The 20,408-nt window shown below is 42.3% G+C and overlaps 2 protein-coding genes, 1 long non-coding RNA gene and 1 other non-coding gene across 4 annotated transcripts; 3 read left to right on the top strand and 1 right to left on the bottom strand.

Annotated features, from left to right (window-relative positions):
* The first annotated feature begins 6,610 nt into the window (after nt 1-6,610).
* Nucleotides 6,611-8,570, top strand: LOC113006622 (uncharacterized). The gene is made up of 3 exons (XR_003269785.1): nt 6,611-6,682; nt 7,883-8,035; nt 8,313-8,570. It is a non-coding gene; the product is annotated as an uncharacterized LOC113006622 (long non-coding RNA).
* A 1,681-nt stretch (nt 8,571-10,251) lies between these two features.
* LOC113006616 (ribonucleoside-diphosphate reductase subunit M2-like) lies at nt 10,252-13,325 on the top strand. The gene is made up of 10 exons (XM_026142685.1): nt 10,252-10,602; nt 10,719-10,787; nt 11,154-11,300; nt 11,371-11,487; nt 11,571-11,704; nt 11,798-11,892; nt 11,982-12,115; nt 12,204-12,308; nt 12,411-12,524; nt 12,911-13,325. The coding sequence occupies exons 1-10, from the start codon at nt 10,513-10,515 to the stop codon at nt 13,061-13,063; spliced, it is 1,158 nt and encodes a 385-aa protein (XP_025998470.1). The 5' UTR covers nt 10,252-10,512; the 3' UTR covers nt 13,064-13,325.
* On the top strand, nt 12,700-12,835 carry LOC113007214 (small nucleolar RNA SNORD94). Its single transcript, XR_003269892.1, has one exon. It is a non-coding gene; the product is annotated as a small nucleolar RNA SNORD94 (small nucleolar RNA).
* Nucleotides 13,326-13,568: 243 nt separating the features above from the next.
* On the bottom strand, nt 13,569-19,930 carry LOC113006619 (galectin-8-like). The gene is made up of 9 exons (XM_026142690.1): nt 19,771-19,930; nt 16,328-16,416; nt 16,008-16,215; nt 15,770-15,892; nt 15,621-15,686; nt 15,140-15,166; nt 14,669-14,757; nt 13,959-14,124; nt 13,569-13,872 (listed from the first exon to the last, which is right to left on the bottom strand). The coding sequence occupies exons 1-9, from the start codon at nt 19,807-19,809 to the stop codon at nt 13,723-13,725; spliced, it is 957 nt and encodes a 318-aa protein (XP_025998475.1). The 5' UTR covers nt 19,810-19,930; the 3' UTR covers nt 13,569-13,722.
* Nucleotides 19,931-20,408: the final 478 nt, after the last annotated feature.

Genomic DNA, 20,408 nt, shown 5'->3' with positions numbered 1-20,408 from the left:
GTAATATTAGATTAACAGAATAGAACAGTAAAGATTGCTTATAAAATATATATATTTTAGGCTTGCTATAGCAAATTTAAATGTTATGTTATGTTTAAAATACTTTTTAAAAATAGTTTGGGCACAAAAAATTAAAGCATTAATTGGCATTAAGGACATAACCAGGTTAGCGTTGCATAAAGCTAGCTAGTACTGGCTTCATCCACAGGTCAGAAATATCCAACTGTTTAAAAGTGACTGTAGGGTAATTCTGAAAACACCACACAAAGAAAACCCTCAAAGCAGGACCGAAAAAGAAGATTTGGTTGAATGTTTTTATTTTTATGTGAAAACAAGTCGGACACCACAAAGTCAATGCTTTTATATATTTCCGGTATAAAGTTTGGCGCTCAGGAGAAAAACAAAGGAAAGGGACGGGAAAAAAAATGACCATTGGAACTGCTCATCCCAAAATGCATCCCAACGAATGACCTCTGATAATTTTTTTGATTTCAGTAAAAACAAAATACAGTGTGTAATTTGTGTACTTACTGTTGTGTGTAACTGTATTTGGGGCTGCGTTTTGTTCCTGACTGCAGTGCCCACTTTTTGACTTTGCTGTTAAACGTTTCCATGGAAACAGCACCCTGTACCAATCAGAGACATTGCTTTTTGAGTTTAGGATTGTGGGTAGAGTAGTTCTTTTTCTCGACATCGTTAATAAGAGTGTTATTCTTCAAACATCGTAGCTGTCAATAAGACGCCTGTGGATGGCACATAACCAGAGTCCCTGTGGACATTTATAAAGGTTACTGCTAATAAATAATAAACTGTTTAAACTAACACAGGTTCTTCTGTGTGAAGGTTAGCTAATGCTCACAATCCAATATCACATTACAAATGAAACATTTCATTCACATGCAAACATTCACGCTCACTTTTCTGATTGTTGTTCCTATACATTCAGAGGAATGCATAAAAAATGAGCCTCACACATATCAAGTGAAACTCGTATGTTCTGTTGTTATTTTTTGTCTTTTTGGATCATTTTAAACGCCCACCGTGTTCAGTCAGCGGCATTCCTAAATAAATCACAGCCAGTCCTCTTTATTTTCCTGATTTTAAGTCCTTCACTGGGCAAAATGGCGGCTTCGTTGCGCTGTGTGGAGATAAATGAGGTTAATTCTCCAGCTTCACAGTTTCGTTTCCTCCGTGTGTGAAGTTTCTGCTCCACGACAGCAGAGTTACACAACCCGAGCTCCGCGCTCTCTGCCCACACCACCAGGTAGCAACCGCCATCCAATCACCACGTGGGGCTGAGGGGGTGTGACCAATGGGAGCACACGTCGTCATGACTTGGCCCGTGAGAGGGGGCGTGTCATCTGTGTTGAATGGTTTCCGCCCCTTTGTCTTACTGACCGACATTCGGCTGGAGCCAAAGTAAAATATAAAGTAAAAATAGAAGAAAAAACAGTGGAGTCTGGTGGAGGCCGTGGGCGGGGAAACAGTGACGCCATGTGGTAATGTGAGGTATTAAACGCACTACAGAACAATAAAACAAACGATTATGACATAATCACAAGTATTACCCCTGAGAGCAGATATGTATGAGCCTAATCTGGCTCAGTTATGGCAAATGACCAGTGGGCGCTGGAGAAAAGTAAACATAACATTAAAAACCTGAACAAAAACCATGTAAACCTTAACACATGGGGGGAATATTATTCAGCAGTAAAATACTGTGATCCACAAATGATTTCAAAAGGTGGGTTCAGAGGATTTATTTTACCCCCAAACAGATTAAAATCAACCCCAAATCTTCAATAAATGACACATTTAATATTTCAATTTGCAAAACAAAACAAGGGTATGGAGGGAGGAGACACTGGAGGGAGAGGGGTGAAGCCAAACACCCCTCTCCAGATGGAAATCTGACAACAAACCTTTGGAGCAGAATATTTCTGATGTGGCTTCTTGTTTTCATGTCTAATGACAAATATAAAAATGACTCTCAAAATGCCTCAACACTGGTGTTTTTCTGCATCAAGTACAGAAAAGATTTAAAGAATGCTGACCAGTCAGTGGTAGATGCTCCTGGATTGGGAGCTTTGGCTACTGCACACATGGCTTTCCTTCGTGATGAGGGAACTGTTGTTGATGCTCCCACTTTAGGTACTGGGAAATAATGGCTACTCATTTGGCAGGCAAGCGGGAAAATGGGATCTGGAAGGGCTGTTTTCAATCTGAAGTCCAGCATTATCTCCACTGTTTGGCAGAAGCTCCAGGTTGTTGTATTTCCCTCCTATAGCCAAACTCATCTCTAACTGAGAAGTGCCCAATGAGTGTGGTGTCATCTGCAAACTCTAAATTTTACTGACTCAGTTGGTCAGTTTTCCTAATCTTTCCATGAATGGTCTGATGGTGTACTGCTATAAATTATGGGATGTAATGGCCTCTTCTGCCTCTATAAAGGATCCTTCAGTGTCTCCTCTACTAAAGGAGGTAATAAAGGAAACACTGAAGCTCCTTTCCTCAGTATTTAGAGGATTCAATCAGCTCTGATTATGGCTGCACAGACTTCTAGATCAGTCTCTACATTTGACTTTCAAAGTTTGTTTCTTCTCTGTAATGTTTGAGCAAAAATGTTCAGCTCTCATTTCAAGACACACTTTGGATCACTGTGTTGTGTTTTTATTTGCTGGGGAAAAAAACACAACATCTCGCCATTAAATTTCCATTCTGCTATACATATGAAGGAAATGTACTGCTATGTGCTGGCAGGGTTTAATGGATTTATTTGTTTTGATGATACTAAACTGGATATTTTCATATTGATGACTCTGAATTCAGCTGCTGGAACCTCCAACTGATATTTGATGGAAAAACATTCAGTATAGAAGAAAACTGGCAGACTAATCAATAATAAAAGTAATGTTTGGTAGCAGGTTTGACTGAGCTCAGAGGCGGGATGGAAGAAGCTTCTCATTAACAGTAAATCTGAAGCTTTTAACACTGCTGATTGTTTTTTGAATTGACTGAATATTAATGGACTGAAGCTTCCAGCCACAGTGATTCATTGTGTGTCAGTGAATGCATTGCGTGTGCTGGGCTGCAGCTTCATGGTTCCATCTAGTGGACTGATAGTAGAAGTAGAGCAGCTGATGGCAGCTTCCTCTGCCTCGCACTGGTGTCTGACTGCATTCAGCTGACATTGAGAGGAAGCAGAAAAGAACTGGCTGATATTTGGACAACACACATGATGGAAAGGAGGACTTCAGTTGATGTGCACATGAATGATTTGTGTTTCCTCTGCAGGTGAACTTAGAAAGTGAGCGTGAGCGGATGTGAATGTGAATTCAGCAGCATGGAGCAGTGTGAGCACAGAGAGGAGGGAGTTCCTACCCTTGAATCCACCCTGTGTGGGGAATATGAGAGCCAGACCAAAGCTTGGAGGTGAGAGGACAATCTCTGACTGCCAGGACTCTTCTCCAGGTCACAGCTCAGCACTCACATCACTGCTCTATCAATATTCACAGGAACCTACCTGATGATGATGATGAGATGATGAGATAGCCTTTATTTGTCAGTTGCAGGTCTTTTGCCCACAACCAAGATGACAGACCTTGCCGACCGTACATACAATACAAACATCACATTGGGGAGACAGGTCAGGCTAGGTAGCGAGGAAAAAAACATTGAAATGTGTAACACAGAAGGATAATGCAGGAATGCACAGGTATCAACAGACCATAACACAATAAACACAGACAGCAACATGGGAAAGAGTTCCAGTGTGTACATCTGATCTGGGACCGCTGCAATCTTTCGACTGCGCCTCCAGCTGACCCGATGTCCACATCATGGGGGAGGTAAGCGTTGGAGGTGGCGTTGGATAGGGAAGGTGATGCGTCAGTGAGTGCTTATCAGTATCAGTATATGTATGTGTGTGTGTGTCCATAGTTCAGGTGAGACAGTGTCCTTCGCCCCGCCAGGCTAAGTAAACAGTCTTCCAGCCAACCCAGGTGGCCTTGTAGGGAATGGGAAGGAACAGACTCAACACAGTCGTTATCAGGGAGTTTTTGTTCGGCTCCAGCCTTGAGCCCACAGCTGGCGCCGAAGTTGCAAACAACTCATGAGAATTTCAAGCTGTTTTTAACACTCCGACACTGGTCTCTCAATGTCCCGTTAATAGCTGCGAGTTTCTCCGTGATGTTATTAGCCGTCGATTCTGTGGTCTTGTCACTCTTTTTTGCTCACATAGCAGATTCTGAGACCTCACGACCGCAGCCAACTGATCCGAGATGTAGCTTCCACCCAGAGATGTTGTTCTGAGTTGATTCTTTCCTGATGTAATGTAAACCTGGACCTGGACCCAGCTGTGTGTACTTAAACGGTGTAAGCCAACAACCCTGTACTGCAGAAAGAGGAGCTGTTGTTCGGAACTCACTGATAGCTGTCAGTTTTGAACATCTGATGTTGTTTCTAGTCTCTAACCAGCATCTCAAAGGAAGCCACTGAGCAAGGAATTCATTTATTCTATTAAAAAAAAGTCAAAGATCCTGAATTTTTATATTATTCTGAAGAACAATGGATTTCCTTTTTAGAGAGGAACAATACACCAGCTTTATCTGCATATACATTAATGTAAAGGTGGTCTGGAGAGGTAAAATAATTTCATACTCTTCATATAAAAAACTAAGACACTGAAACATGCACTTCAGGAGGTGAAGAAACTGGAGACCCTTCCTTAGGGATTAATAAAGTATTCTGATTCTGATTCAGCCACATGCCAACAGAAATTATTTGTAAACTTATTAAAAACACAGAATCTAAATACTTTCTTTTTTTCTTTTAAACAGCAATAAAATGGAAAACTGTTCTGTTCTCTAATTTAAAAAAATAAACAATCAGAAAAATCGTCAACAGAAGATGCATCTGGACACATCACACAAGATCACAGGGTAACAAACGTTTTAGACAATATTACTCAAAATTAAACACTCAAGAGGGAGGAAACCTGTAGGGGGTATTTTACAAGCCTGAACATTCCAACTAACAGGCAGATTTTCCAGTGCCAGTGCAGCTAGCTAAACAATGAGGAATCACTTACTACTAAAGAGACAGACAGTGAAAGTGGACAGTATATTTGACTTTATATTCTTGGTATACTCTTTGTATTCTTCTGCTATCTGTACCTGAGCAGTGGTAATGCGCACTCTTTGGTTTTAACTTAAACGTGACGAGGGGCAGCACAAAAGTGATCAACTTAAACTGATTTTTAGTTTTAGCATCCTTATTTTTCCCAGAATTATTGGTTCTGTAACTCGTTAAGATAGGATAAGATAAGATAAGATAACCTTTATTAGTCCCACACGTGGGAAATTTGTTAACAGACAGAGATACATCTATGTCCATTTTTGATGTAAATTAGCCTTTATACATTTAGTGTTTCATTTCAACAGGTGTTTAGCCTCTCTCACAACTTTAGTCAACCTGTATTTCGACTCTTTGAAACTGTCACTGATCCTACTCCAAGAGTGTTAGTAAGTCTGGAGATGTGGGACCTGATTCACCTGAGTTGCTGACCAGAGGGAAGCAGGTCAAACAGGTAGTGGGCAAGGTGTGAGGTGTCACCTGTGATGGCCCTGGTTTACCTGAGACAGGAAGATCTGGCGATAGCCTCCAGGGTTGGTTGGACCCTCAGTGCAGCCTTCCTGTTCTTACTCATAGCCCCTGAGTACCAGACATCAAGCTGGAGGAGAGCACGCTCTCCAGTGAGGAGTTGTAGAAGGCCAGCAGCAAATTCTGGTCCAGGTTATTCTTCCTCAGGACATGGAGGAAGTGCGGCCGCTCCTGGGCCCTCTTTACTAGGGCAATGGTGTTGTGGGTCCAGTTGAGATCAGCAAATATGTGGATGCCCAGAAACCTGAAGGTAGAGACAGATTCCACTCATTCTCCATTGAGAGGGGAGTGAACCTGTCTGTGCCTCCTGAAATCAATGACGAGTTCTTTTGTTTTAAGGACATTAAGCTTCAGGTTATTTTCTGAGCACAAGTTCTCTACCTCCCCATTCTCATCTCCATCAGAGGTAAGCCCAACCACATTGGTGTGATTGGCATACTTGATGATGGTGTTGGTTGGGTGGGTAGGTGCACAGAAGGGGGCTGATCCTGTGGGGATCCGGTGCTGAGTGACAGTGGTGTTGAGAGGTTGGGCCCAAGTTGGACTGATTGAGGTTGGTTTGTGAGTCTTCAGTCTGACTGAGTCATTCATAAAGTATTCTGTTCCAGCTTCTGGAGGACAACATCATCACTTTTGTAAAGAATGAGCGGAAGAAGATCCAGAAGGTTCTGAGTCCAGATTATCCAAAATGCTCAAAGAGACAGAGGAAGGATGAGGAGGTGCTGAAGATTAAGGATGAGGAGCAGAGGAGGTGCACAGAGTCATTCATGACAATCACATTGTACTTCTTGAGGAGAATGAAGCAGGAGGAGCTGGGCGATCAACTGCAGAGCAGTAAGCAGATTTCTATAAAGATTACTGTTGTTGCTCTTTAGGGGAAAGAAATTGTCATGTAAACTTTATAAAGCATTAACTGATATTCTGATTTTTTTTTTTTATTCAGAACATGTTGCTGCAGTTTGTCAGTGAAGCTGCTGTCTCTGGGACTTAAGAGTCCTCACTGTAAACTGGAAATTCTCAGGTTAGATCACACTGTTGGATTTGAGATCTGTTTGCCAAATAGACATTACATTTACTTTAGTAAGTAAATTGGGGGGGTTTAGTGCTTCGTAAGAACACAAAACAGACAAAGTGCTTTACAGTAGTATCAATAAAACCAAAGCAATGCCCCCAAAACAATAGGGAAACACATACATCAAATAAAATGAACACAAAGCTATTCCACGTTTTTGAAACTAAAGTTTGAAAATTTGGCCAATCGACCTTATTTTTTAGATGGGTAAATGCAGGAACTAGGGTGTAAGCTCGGAGCCATTCAGTAAGTGGGTGCCTCAACCCATATGGCCATAAAAGTAAGAATCCATATTTTAAATTGAAATCTAAACCTAACAGGTAGCCAGTGCAAAAGCTTTAAAAGCGGGGTAATGTGTGATTAATAAAACAGAGTGAATTGTAAACCTTTGATCAGCATTTAGGGCAGATTGAAAAAGGCATTTAATAGATGCTTCAATCAAACCAGAAAACACTTCATAACAATAATCCAAATGTGAAGAGATAAAAGCATCAGGAATCTTCTATTCAGTTTATAAGCCCCATTTATATGTTTCCCTTGGGACATATTTTTGAAAGGTATAATTTTTTTGTTATCACTGCTTTGCCGATGAGATTCAACACTATATTCCAGTCAAAGAAAATGACAAAGGGTCATTTTAACCACTGCTTAAGTGATCTAAAAACTTTATATGTCTAAATGAGAATAAGACTGTGGTGGTTGTTTTTGGTTGCCCCAAACAGCTCAACAACTCTGCTTGCACTCTTGGCACTTTAGCTTTTCACACTCAATATTTGTAAATGTAATTAAGTAGGGTCATCTGCTTAAATGTATCTATCAGTATTAGGCTAATGAATGTGTGTGTGTGTGTGTGTGTTTCAGTCGCTTTGTTTTTATCTTTTTAATGGTAAACTTGCTTAAATCAGTACCCTGTGACACTATCACCACTCATTTCTTTCCCATTACCTATGTTGGGTAAAAAAATCTAGTCATTTTATTTGAACTTTTTTTCTTGGAGTATTTATATTTCTTTATTTAATTAGTAAATTATTGGAAGCTAAGGGATTTATTGTGATAAGGGCAAAGAGTTAAAAAACGCACAAACTCAGAAGTTCTAACAAAATATTTTAACACATTGTTTTTTCTCTTGTCCACTATTTTACTTTTCAGGTTGAGGAGCTGCAATCTTTCAGAGATAAGCTGTGAAGTGCTTTCTTTAGCGCTCAGCTCCCAGTTCTCTAGTAAGAACACCTCGCAGGATTCAGGAGTGAAGCAACAGTCTACAGGACTCAAGAGTTCATACTGTACACTGGAAACTCTCAGGTCAGATCAACATATACATTTGTTTATTCCTTCAGAAATTTAAAAAATAAGAATTGTAGCTACCAAATACAGGTTAATTTATGTGTTATGTTTTACTTCTATCTACGTTACTTAAACTGTCAAATTTCTTAACTGCTTAACTAAACAAACTTTGGGAAGGGAATTTTTTAACCATCACCGAAACAAGATTAAATATTGCAGAATATACTTCTTCCTGTACCATGATTACGTGTTAAAACCAGTGTTGTCTTATTTTTTTTCTTATTAATTCTTCCAGACGAGAAATTGTAGACTCTCACAGAGAAGCTGTGAAGCTCTGTCCTCAGCTCTCAGCTCCTTGTCCAAGTCTTAGAGAGTTGGACTTGAGTCACAACGAACTGTGCGGTTCAAGGGTGAAGCACCTGAGGAGTCCCAAGTGTACAATTGTCAGGTCAGATCAAGAGATATTTTTGATTCTTTGAGAAAATAACCAATGAGAAAAGATGTTGTAAACATTATACCTTTTAAACATAATTTTCACTGTTAGTATTGCTAAGTGTTCTCTAACAAGACTGAAGCATTTTCATCTGTGAAAACACAGAATTTCATAATCTAATAAAATTTTTGGCAGATTTGCTTTGATCTCATATTTTCACAATACTTTAAAAGTAACTATCAGTCTGTTCTGGCACATTGTGATGAAGCAATCAGATTATAGTATACAACATCACTGAAAATGCTCACTATCATGCATTTTTGCAAAAGCTGCAGTAAAAAACTATGGAAACTGTTTTACTGGTAAATGATACATAAATAAATAGGGCAGCACGGTGGCACAGTGGTTAGCACAGCAAGAAGGTCCTGAGTTCAATTCCACCATAAGGCCTGGGGTTCTCCCCGTGTTTGCGTGGGTTCCCTCCGGGTACTCCAGGTGTCCGTCCAAAGACATGCAGTTTGTGGGGATAGGTTAACTGAATATGCTAAATTGCCCATAGGTGTGAATGTGAGTCAAACAATTTGTGGTAACTTGCTATTTTTAATTGAACAACAACAAAAATAACATTATGTTTTATCATCGTTTAACACTGAGATTTCTACTACAACACTTAATAAACCACTGTACATAAGTATCATATCTGTAATGCAATTATTTAGCATTATTTAATAAAACTTAATTATTTAATTTCCTTCTAGAACCACCTAGGCTGTTCTAAAATATCTGTTCATTACATTATTTTTGTGACCATAGACGGTCACGTAAGGGTTTCTCAACAAACACATTCAGTTATGATCAAATATGTTCACAGTTCGATTAAAATTGATCCAACTGATTACCATTATTGCTCAGTAGCAGACAGTAACTGCAAAACTGAGTCATTGTCCATCCCGGACACCAGGGGCCGAAACTGAGCGACCCTTTCTCCTGCAGCCAATTAGATAACCCGGAAGCAGTAACAGGAAGGTCTCCAGCTGGATATGGGTTTGATGAGGTCTGATTTTTGAGGAAAGTGAAGCTCAAAGTTTGTCTTCAGAGGCTAAAAGCTGCTCAGATCAAAGATACAGAACATAAATCAGCCTTTAAATCAATTTATTTCTGCTCGAGTGACTCAAAGAAACCGACTAATTCCTGCAGATTCGTTTTTCGTTTACATATTGCATATGTTTACAGATTTTTGTTGATGCCAGTCTCTGATATGCAAACACACAGGACGCCTGTAAATGGAGAGTTATTGTAATGTCGGGCGTGTTACGTGTATTTGGCGCTAAATCTCCATGGTGACAGCTCATTTAGATGAGAGGGAAGCAGAAAAGGCGCCGTTGACTGAGCTTTAATGTGAGTTTAAACGACAGCCCTGATGACAGACACTTTAAAGCAGAAATCAGTTATTCAATGTCCATATGAGGATCCACATGATTTGGAACAATCCGCTGAACTCAACTGCACGAACACAGATGTAAATCTTGACTCTTTCGGCGTTAATGTCTCATTACAGAAGCCTTTTTCTTTTCTTTGACAGACATTGTAACGTGTTTTTAGAATCACAGTTTAAAATGCTTAATATGAAAAAATGCGAGGAGCCCTGAAAGGTTTCGTAAGCGCTCGTTTTAATCACTTTGTAAAAGCGGTTACCTACAGTTTTGTAACCCGCTAACAGAGTTTGAATTTCCCGCAATCGTTTAGGGGTTACGTGAGCACTTCTCTCGACCTGACTGGCTGCTTCTTCTTCTTCTTCTTCTATATAGGGTTTACTGGCAGTTGGCAAACAGCAAAATGATGCATTACCGCCACCAACTACCCGACTTGGTCCCTCCCGACGGTTTAAAGGGACTCCTCGTATTGGCCAGCAGTTCTGGCGCCAAGATTCCAATAAAAGGGCGAGCTGAAGCAGAAGCCTTTCACTGTCTCCGTCTGTCCGCTGCTGCTATCTTTGCTTTCGGCAACTTTTAGCTTCTTAGTTTTTTTCTTTTCTTCGTCCTTTCGAACCCGCGAATTCACAATGCTGACCGCGCGCTCCCCGCTCTCCGTGAAGAACGAGCAGACCCTCAGCGGGCAGCTGGACAAAATGTCTCTGGACAAAGAGAACACGGTGAGGCTGCTTCAGGTTCCCGCTCACAGAGGCCGCCGATTCTCTAGCGTCACCGATCAATCACAGGTATTGATAAAGAGTTGCTGTGTGTGCTGACGGTCTGTGTCTCCTTTCAGCCTCCGGGCCCGAACAGCAGCCGCATCCTGGCGTCCCAAACCGCGCGGAGGATCTTCGACGCTGCTGCGGTAAGTGAGAGAAAAGCCGCAGGAAGCTTCGCACTTTTAGCGGATTCCTCATATCAGCGGACCGAGTCGATGCTGAGCTCACTGACGGCAGCTTCGTGTGTGTTACTGTGCAGATGTGGCGCCTAAACTGTGGCCGTGGCGCCAACAGTGAGCGGCAGGGCTGAGGTCGGTTCAGGGTTCTAGTTTATTAGGAAGAGCTGCTGTGGTGTTCAGGTTTTATGCCGTTTCTGTTATTTTGTCCACCACCTTCAGATCAGTGAACGATACAGGCAGCAAATCTGCACAAACTTTAACTTTTCACTGTTTTTGCTCCAGAATCGATGAATAAGCTAATCAATAATCCTGAGCAATGATCTTTGTCTTCAGCCCAAAGTGAAAAAGAGCAGCAGCTCGCAGGAGGAGGAGCCTCTGCTGAAGGACAACCCTCGCCGCTTCGTCATCTTCCCCATCGAGTACCACGATATCTGGCAGATGTACAAGAAGGCAGAGGCGTCCTTCTGGACGGCAGAGGAGGTAGGTAGAGCTGTAATGGGGCGGGGCTTGATGCTGGACGCCGTGATGCTGACGTGCTCTTTCTGTGCAGGTGGATCTGTCCAAGGACCTGCAGCACTGGGATGCCATGAAGGACGAAGAGCGCTACTTCATCTCCCACGTGTTGGCCTTCTTTGCCGCCAGCGACGGCATCGTCAATGAGAACCTGGTGAGCCGCTGCGCCTGCTCTTACAGATGGTTTTGAGGTCACGGACCGCTGTAACACTCTTGTTGTCGCTCTTTGACCAACAGGTGGAGCGCTTCATGCAGGAAGTGCAGGTAACGGAGGCCCGGTGTTTCTACGGTTTCCAGATCGCCATGGAGAACATCCACTCAGAGATGTACAGCCTGCTGATCGACACGTACATCAAGGACCCCAAAGAGAGGTACGCAGGAGGCGGGGCCAAATACTGTTCTGTAGTGGCTTAACTGGCCTGTACTGATCTAACTGGTGAGTCACGATGTGTTCCCGCCCTCAGAGAGTACCTGTTTAATGCCATCGAGACGCTGCCGTGCGTGAAGAAGAAGGCTGACTGGGCGCTCAACTGGATCGGCAACAAGAACGCCACCTACGGTAAATAAGCTGCTGCCCATTAGGCCACCTGACGCAATGGTTCCACCTCAAGCAGCTTCATTGATTATTGTCTGTTTATTGATCTGCAGGAGAGCGCGTGGTGGCCTTTGCCGCTGTGGAGGGGATCTTCTTCTCGGGTTCGTTCGCCGCCATCTTCTGGCTGAAGAAGAGAGGCCTGATGCCCGGCCTGACCTTCTCCAACGAGCTCATCAGCAGAGACGAGGTGAGGCGCCCTGTTGGTGTCAGATTGCAGGTATTGATCCAGTGATGATGTCACTCTTAACGTGTGTTTGTGTGCCTGCCGCGTTTAGGGTCTGCACTGTGACTTTGCCTGTCTGATGTTCAAACACCTGGTGAACAAACCGCCCAAGGAAACTGTCATCAGCATCATCAAGAACGCCGTGGAGATCGAGCAGGTGAGTCCCAGCTGCAGGTGAAGCTGCTCTGCTGGGCCCACTGGTTCATGGTGGATTTACTGGTTCAGGATGGCTTTAATGGGTTTATTGGTTTGTGTGCAGGAGTTCCTGACTGACGCTCTGCCCGTCAAGCTCATCGGGATGAACTGCGACATGATGAAACGGTACATCGAGTTCGTGGCCGACAGACTGTTGCTGGAGCTCGGCTTCTCCAAGGTAACGCCCCACACAGGTCATGTAATCATGTGACTGACTTAAAGGCAGAAAAACAGCATCACAACACTCATCTCAGTGACAAGCTAAACTTAAAATAAAACATGATCAGTTCTCCACACAGACACATTTCAGGAACTCTTTGACCTCAGAGAGCAACATGATGAAAGTGATGGTGTGAGTGATGATGAAGTGCGCAGGGGTACGGACCTCAGCCAGTGATGGGGGCTGAGTGCTGCTGCAGAGTCTGATCAGAGGACGAGTGGTTCTCTGATGGGCAGCGGCAGTGCGACACAGACGCCTATCTGAACTCGCCCATGGGTGGGGGCGGGTGACCTCAGGGTGGGGGCAGTGGGTGGAGCTGACTGACATGGTGTTTCTGTGTGCAGATCTACCGGGTGGAGAACCCTTTTGACTTCATGGAGAACATCTCCCTGGAGGGAAAGACCAACTTCTTTGAGAAGCGGGTGGGCGAGTACCAGAGGATGGGCGTGATGGCGACGCCCACGGACAACACCTTCCGGTTGGACGCTGACTTCTGATGGTGGAGCGTCCCTGCCGTCACACTACCTCCGTCCCGGTGCATGCTGGAACAGACTCTTGGACTTTTAGGGTCAAATGATGAACTGAATCTTTATTTACAGACTTGAGTCTGTGAGCTGCAGCATTAGACCTGATCAAATCTAACTCTGTGGCTCAGCGCTTTGTAAATATGTCAGGGCTTTAAATGTGTACAGTTTACATTTGTTTTTTTTTAGTGTATTTTTAATACTGAGCTTTAATAAATGACTCCGTGAACAGGAACCAGCTCTGGTCTTTTTCTTCTGACATTAAGTTGAACTGAAAAGTTTAAAACATTTTTAAAATCTGGTTCCTCAGGTTTCATCTGATTTGACTGCGTAAACTTAAAGTCATGTTCATAGAGAAAACTAATCTGAACTCAACATCTGACCCAGCGTCACGGCTGGGCGATGATCTGGTCCCTGTTGTGGCGCCAGCACCACTATCATCAGCAGCTGCTTTTGGAACAAAACAGCTGGACAGATGTGAGGAATGACAGACTTTTATTTTGAAGACACTGGACAAGACATGGGTTTTTAGTAAAAGAGGAAATGAAGTTAGAATCTGTTAAATGATTGGTTACGGAGGAGGCGTCAGTGGTTTTTTTTATGGCTTCGTGTTCATGATGGTTAGCAGGCGCTCAGAGGACTCTGACGACAAGCAGTGTCACATCTCCTTTCACCTCCACCTGGTTGATGGCGCTCAGTTCCTTCATACGGTGTTTGTAATCGAGCTGGTGCTGCCCATTCATGGCAACTCTGAAGTGCTGCGCGTCGCAGCGGATGATCATCTGTGGGGAGATGACAGCAGGTTTTAAAAATTAAACAAAAAAACCCATCACAACATGTGGATGTTAAGGCAGGGGTCAAAGGTCACCTCAAAGTACTGCCCCGCAGTAAAGGGAAAGGAAGCGAGCGCTATCTCCTCATGACCCCAGCAGTCGGACAGAAAGGAGTTCCTGACAAAGACACGCTTCTTCAAGCGAGGGTTCAGGTGGAGAGCGATGTCGGACCCGGTCGCTGGACGCAAGTTCACGCAGAAACTGTAACAGGAAGTGATGTCATTAATGAGCCATGAAAGGCTAAACCGAAACTCTGAACTGCTTCATGTTTACTTTCTCTGCAGGTTCATGCAAGGTGGTCTGTGATGATCAAGTGACGGTCACATAACTCAATTTAAATTTATATTTAAATAAAACCTGTAAACTCTGAAAATGTTTCAGTGACTTTAATCCAAACATTGCACTTCAGTTTAAGCTAATCAGTTTCTACTGGCGCCAGACTTCAGGTTTACTACATAGAAGTTATTCATCACAGTCAGGTTTTCATTGTGTTAGTTGGCTCAACAATACCTAAACCCCACAAACATAATGTCTCTGAGCAGCTTGTGGAGTCAGCTTGTAAATCAGAGCCTGTATTCACAAAGCTGTGATTAATTTATTATGAATTTAAGAATATAAAACTTATGTTGTTATTAACAAGAACAAAATTTTTACTAAAGTTAATTTAAGTTCTGATCGATGCCTCACTGATTGTCGCTTTGATCAGTTTCTGTACTGGGCTCCCACAGCTGTTTATTATCCTTACCTCTCTGCGTTCTGATTGGTCTCTCCTTTGATGATGATGCTGCGTCCGACTGTCAGCCCATTAACCAGCTGACCTCTGAACGGGATACTCTGTAGGAAACAGAGAGTCAGACACACTAAAACATTTCCCTTTTTTTGGCTTTATAGTTTTAAATATAAATTTAGATCTGTGTTAAAAGTTAGAAGATCATTTGGTATCAAATAAGATCAGTGATCTCACTGATTAATGTAAGATCAATGGGTGAAATATGATAAATCATTTTCTTTACCAAAATATGATTTCAGGCCAACCATGTGGGCTGATATAATATGACTGATATAAAAAACAGATTTTAATTGATCATATTTATGTTAAGTAAAATAAGCTAAAAGTTGCTTTAAAAATAATTCATTCAAATTTCTTTGTATTAAACTGTTGTTATTGTAAGAAATAAATGCATCATCAATCAATGATTTGATCAGGAAAACTCACCAAATCACCTGATGAGGAGAACACTGGCTGAAACGCATGGAAAAAAAAATCGGATTAAAATCTGATCGACTGATGCATAACTCTAGCCAATCAGACCACATCCGACGCTGATCAAAAAACAGACGCAGTTTCTCCAGAAAGGTCCACATTTCCGCTGCCCTGTGATGACTCGTGTCCTGTGCTATGAAGATACCCACGTTATCTTTCTGTTATGATCCACTTAAGCTAACAGTGAGGGTCAGAGTTCACACCAAGCTGGTTATCAACTGGGTAAGTAACTCAGGATTTGACCTGTGCAGTCACATGAAAGGGGCGGGGCTTTCATATTTGGAAGCATTTCGCAGATCACGTGACTTTTCTTCCACAGAAAACAATCCTTATGAGTGCCAGCCATCCAGAGATGCTATCAGACAGTGATTTCAAATCTTTAGCTAACATAAAACTATACTAGTGAAATGCAACACAGATATTGAAAGGACACCTGATCAATTATTGCTGATTCGTCTGTGTCCTTATTGGGCGGACTGCCAGCGGGAGAGGTGGGGCTCTGAAACAAACAAACAAACAAACAAACAGGTTAACCCTCTGATGGTAAAGCTGCAGGTTGCCACGGGTTACAGAGACACTCACTGAGCTCGGGGAAAGGATGCCCACAGCCTGAACTTTGACTTTTCCTGAGATGCTGATGGTGTCAACACGCTCCAGCTCCACTCTGTGTTTGTACTCCAGCAGGTGGGCGCCATTCACAGCCACCTGAACACGCACGGAAAACAACACATCGCTGGACACCAGTTTGACTTGCATTGAACAGTTAAACTCTGCCGTGCTGACTCTTCTCTGACACCTGATTGGTCGGCTCGTCTCTCACCTTGAACTGGTCTTGGAGGATGAGGATGATGAGCTCGAAGTCGACCTCGAGCCTGAAGGGCATCTCGTAGTGGATCTGTTCGCGGCCCCAGCACTCTTTCGTCAGCGTGTTGCACACGATGGACGACTTTTTGATCCTCGGGTTGAAATGGAACGCTACGTCGGCCCGCGGCTTCACGCTGCTGCCGCAGGTGAAGTCCACCTGGAACCTGTGAGACAGCGAACAGAGAGAGAAGATCCCGCTTTAAGAATCTGCACCCCGACTCTGACGTTTGTTTTTTTTTTAAATATCCGATTGATGATGAAGATCGGCATCCTCACCTGTCAGCACCAGACGGCACAGAGCCCTTGATCAGAACCATCTCACCTGGCAAGAACCCACCCAGGATCGTCCCAGCAAAGGGAATCGACTGTGGACAGAACACCACAAACATGAGGAGGGTCAGATGACCACAGAGAACACCTAGAAACACCTGAGAGGAGGGACTAGATCGGTGTGAATGAACCAGAGCTCAAAGCTCCGTCAGCAGCTGATCAGATTAGAATCTGAAATTAGAATGTAACAGGAGAATCACAGAAATTCTCCTGCTTTCACTTAGAGACGCTCAGAGAAAACCTCCACCTGTTTAAATATATGAAATTTGTAGATACGTGTAGAGGTTTTTCCAAAAGTTTGATTTGGCACAGATTTTATGCCGAATGTCCTCCCTGACACAACCCTCCTGTTTACCTGGGCTCTGACCCGGGGATGGGTGTGTCTCCCCTCCTGGGCTTGAATGTGTTACCCTGTATGCAGCACAGATCCACGTCTGTGGATTTGAAATAAAGTGAAATAAACGTGTCTAAACAGATTCAAGAAACGTGAAGAAGTGAAGTGAAGAAGCTTTTCCATGAGACGAGGTGAAACGTCTTCAAGAAACTTAAAGATGTCCAGTCGCGTTTCTTTCCAAGCTCCTTAGACTACCATGACCTGGATCACTGCGAACCTTCACAGACAGCTTTGATTTGATTATAAAAAGATAACTAAAATAAAAGCAGAGCAGTAAATAATCTGCTCTCAGGTCTTTGGACTGTCTGTCTGTATCAGGCCGTCAGTTCCGCTTTCAAGTCCAAAGTATTCTCATTAAGCTTGTTCCGCACTTGTAGTCAAACGATTCTGACTCCAGGTAAAGACACCTGCTAGCTCACTTGAGTCACCACAGTAAGACTGTGACGAGTCATGTGCAAAGGTGGCAAAAGTGCTCGCTCATCTTGGCTAACTAGATGCTGAAGTACAGCAAGCGCAGTTTACGGACACCTGCAGTGGTTCTGGTCTTCATGTGACATCCTCAGGGGACTAATAAACGAATAGGACTGCCTGTCATGTGTTTCTGTTCAGGCTCAGATAAGTTTGATGTTTGAGGCTCACAGTGATAAAATAATAACTCCCCCAAAGACGTCAAACCTGAAGTCCGTTCTGAAAATGTGAGGAGCAGAAGGTTCAGGTGTTTGTTTCAAATGTAGGGAGTGAAAATAAAAAGAAGTCAGAAAAAAAAAAAAAACTACTCAAGTACCAACAAAGTATTTGCACTTTACGTCCCACCTCTGGTCATGTGATCATTATTATTAAACTTCAAACAGTACTCCACCTGCAGGAGAATATATAAGTTTATAGGTGGATCTGAATTGGGTGACCTGTCCACCCAAAGACGACTGTAATTGTAAACTGGTGCTAAAGAAAGAAAGTTGAATTGAATTACAGTCCTCAAGTTACTTTACTTTTGCCCACAGCTCTGCTAACATCCCAACAAAGAATCTCTGTTGTTTCTCACATGTTTGAGCTGAATTCAAACCTTTTTCTTTTTGACTGTTAATAATCATATCAGCAGTTTTATGAAGGGCAGCTTTCAGCAGCTGAGTCACTGATTTAAAGCTGGTTTTGTTCTCTCAGCAGGTCGAGACTTCCTGCAGGTTTTATTTGTCTAGATCTGAAGGCCTGTTTTTACCTCCTCTTGTTCACTGTGAACATTTTCTTCCTGCTTTCATTAGTAGATTTTATCCTGGCGGGTGACTGAATTTTTTGCACGAATCACATGTTTTATTCATATTGGAGTTTTTTGCTTTTAGTTTGAATCATTTAAAAAAAAACTTCTCCATTCTCAATCTTCATGCACAAATATCTCCTCTACATTTCAGAAGAAGTTATAAAAAATGTAACAGAAAGACAGAGCACATTTCTCCTATACTGACTTCCCTTCATTGGCACTCTGTTAAATACAGAATTCAAAATCCTGCTCCTCACATACAAGGTCTTAAACAATAAGGCCCCAACTTATCGTAATGACCTTATAGTACAATATGTACCATATATCACACTGCAGACTTACTTGTTGTTCCTAGAGTATTTAAAAGTTGAATGAGAGGCAGAGCCTTCAGTTTTCAGATCCCTCTTCTTCTAAACCAGTTTTCAGTTTGAATTCAGGAAACAGACACCATTTCTACTTTTAAGTTCAGGCTTCAAACTTTCCTTTTTGCTAGTTACGGCTGGATCAGGTGACCCTGAATCCTCCCCTAGTTGTGCTGCAATAGGTGGAGGCTGCTGGGGGATTCCCACGATACACTGGGCATTTGTTCTTTGCTCACTATGTGTTAATAGACCTCTCTGCATTTAATTATTAGTTATTATTAATATCTGGCTCTCTTCCACAGCATGTCTTTGTCCTGTCTTCCCCCACAGAGCAGATAGCCGCCCCTCCCTGATCCTGATTCTGCTGGAGGTTTCTTCCTGTTAAAAGGGAGTTTTTCCTTCCCACTGTTGCCAAAGTCCTTGCTCATAGGGGGTCATATGATTGTTGGGTTTTTCTCTTTATGTATTATTGTAGGGTCTGCCTTACAATACAAAGTGCGAATGCCGTTGTAATTTGGCACTGTATAGACAAAATTGAATTGAAATTAATTGAACTCACTCCTTAAACTAGACGAAAACCCACTAAAATTTTTGCATATTTTAAATTTTCTATATATCCAACCCACCAGATCAGATCAAATCAAACTGTGCCGACCTGTTCTTTAATTCGGTCTAAAATAAAACACGAACAGGGTGACATGCGACTCTAAAAATGATGCTGGGCGGAGGCACTAATCTTTAACACAGTTTGTCCAAAAAGGTTGACGAAACAAAGTTTTCAGTGGATGACACTAAAGCCGGAATCCCAGGGGTCAGTTATTATATTTACACGATGTCACACGTGATGTAGAAGAACGATTCATGATAAATAATCAGTGTCAAACGAGCCAAAACACCGTCGCCAAACTGAATACAATTTTGAAGATATTTTACAAATTGTCTCAGATGTGTTCACATCTAAACTCAAACATACTTAAAATCACACTTTAAATACATGGTCTCTAATTCAACCTGAAAAAACAAAACAAAAACACGCTTAACCCACACAGCATCTCATGTGACCGAAACTCATGTCAAGCCAGCCTCTCTGAACGTGTGTTCCGCAGTGCGGCAGTACCAAAGGTTTCCTATAAATAAAGTTTTTAGCGGATGATATTGAATCCGAACTCTTTCCGTTGTTTGTCAGTGTATTTAAAACACTTCGAATATTTTTAAAAGAATGTTTAACATAAGATAGTCATTGTTTAAGGCTGTTAGGTGAGCTAAAATGCTAACTGGTCCCTTCACAGAAGCATCGTCGATCAACAATCGATTTATCCTTGAAAATGAGAATGAAAACTGATGATAGAGATCAATTCGAAACCATAGGATATCTTACCGGGTTGTGGAACACCTGCCTCGGGTTGGAAATCGACATTTTTGCGCAGAATAGCGTCTCCGCAGCTCTTTCTGACTACTTCGTTTGTTTACTTCCGTTTATGACGTCACGCGGATCACGTGTTCAAAGATAAGACCAAAGACTACAGACCCGAAGATAAAATCAGAGCACACAGTAATGTCAACTGAATTCTCGTAGAAATATAGTTAAACCCACTTTAAACTAAAAAGCGTGTTTTTGGTCTAAACTGTTGTTATGTAAAACACGTTGTGGTCCTTGGTGATGACGTCACTGTCCTCTCCTTAGAGACTGCGGAGGTGGAAAAATCAGTCTCGTGGTTCCAATAAATGATTGATGGGAGACTGCGAGGTTTCCGATTGACCTCTGAGAAAAAAAACAAACAAAAAAAAATATGAGGAAATCATCTCAGTGAACATTATTTTCAAAATGTGGTTTGCTGAGTGATTAACACTGAAAAACTTCTGGGAAATGTTTTTATTTATTTTGGAATAAATAAAATGTATAACTGCTCAATTATCTCCAAACCTGCTGTCAGCCACCAGGACAAACAAGACATGAATATTATCATGTCTGAGTCACATGTTTATAACGTATGAACACTGAAGCGCCAGCCTTTG

The sequence above is a fragment of the Astatotilapia calliptera genome, chromosome 15 (genome assembly GCF_900246225.1).
Source record: "Astatotilapia calliptera chromosome 15, fAstCal1.2, whole genome shotgun sequence".
Lineage (NCBI taxonomy): Eukaryota > Metazoa > Chordata > Actinopteri > Cichliformes > Cichlidae > Astatotilapia > Astatotilapia calliptera.
The sequence above is the reverse complement of the archived record's forward strand: the minus strand, read 5'-3'. Positions and strand labels throughout refer to the sequence as shown.

Coding starts and splice junctions, on each gene's coding strand:
- LOC113006616 (XM_026142685.1), top strand. CDS start 10,513: ATGCTGACCGCGCGCTCCCCGCTCTCCGTGAAGAACGAGCAGACCCTC. Junction 11,488..11,570: donor GCATCGTCAATGAGAACCTG/GTGAGCCGCTGC, acceptor TTTGACCAACAG/GTGGAGCGCTTCATGCAGGA. Junction 11,705..11,797: donor ATCAAGGACCCCAAAGAGAG/GTACGCAGGAGG, acceptor TCCCGCCCTCAG/AGAGTACCTGTTTAATGCCA.
- LOC113006619 (XM_026142690.1), bottom strand. CDS start 19,809: ATGTCGATTTCCAACCCGAGGCAGGTGTTCCACAACCCG. Junction 15,893..16,007: donor TCCTCCAAGACCAGTTCAAG/GTGAGAGACGAG, acceptor GTGCGTGTTCAG/GTGGCTGTGAATGGCGCCCA. Junction 14,758..15,139: donor TCTCCTCATCAGGTGATTTG/GTGAGTTTTCCT, acceptor TGTTTCCTACAG/AGTATCCCGTTCAGAGGTCA.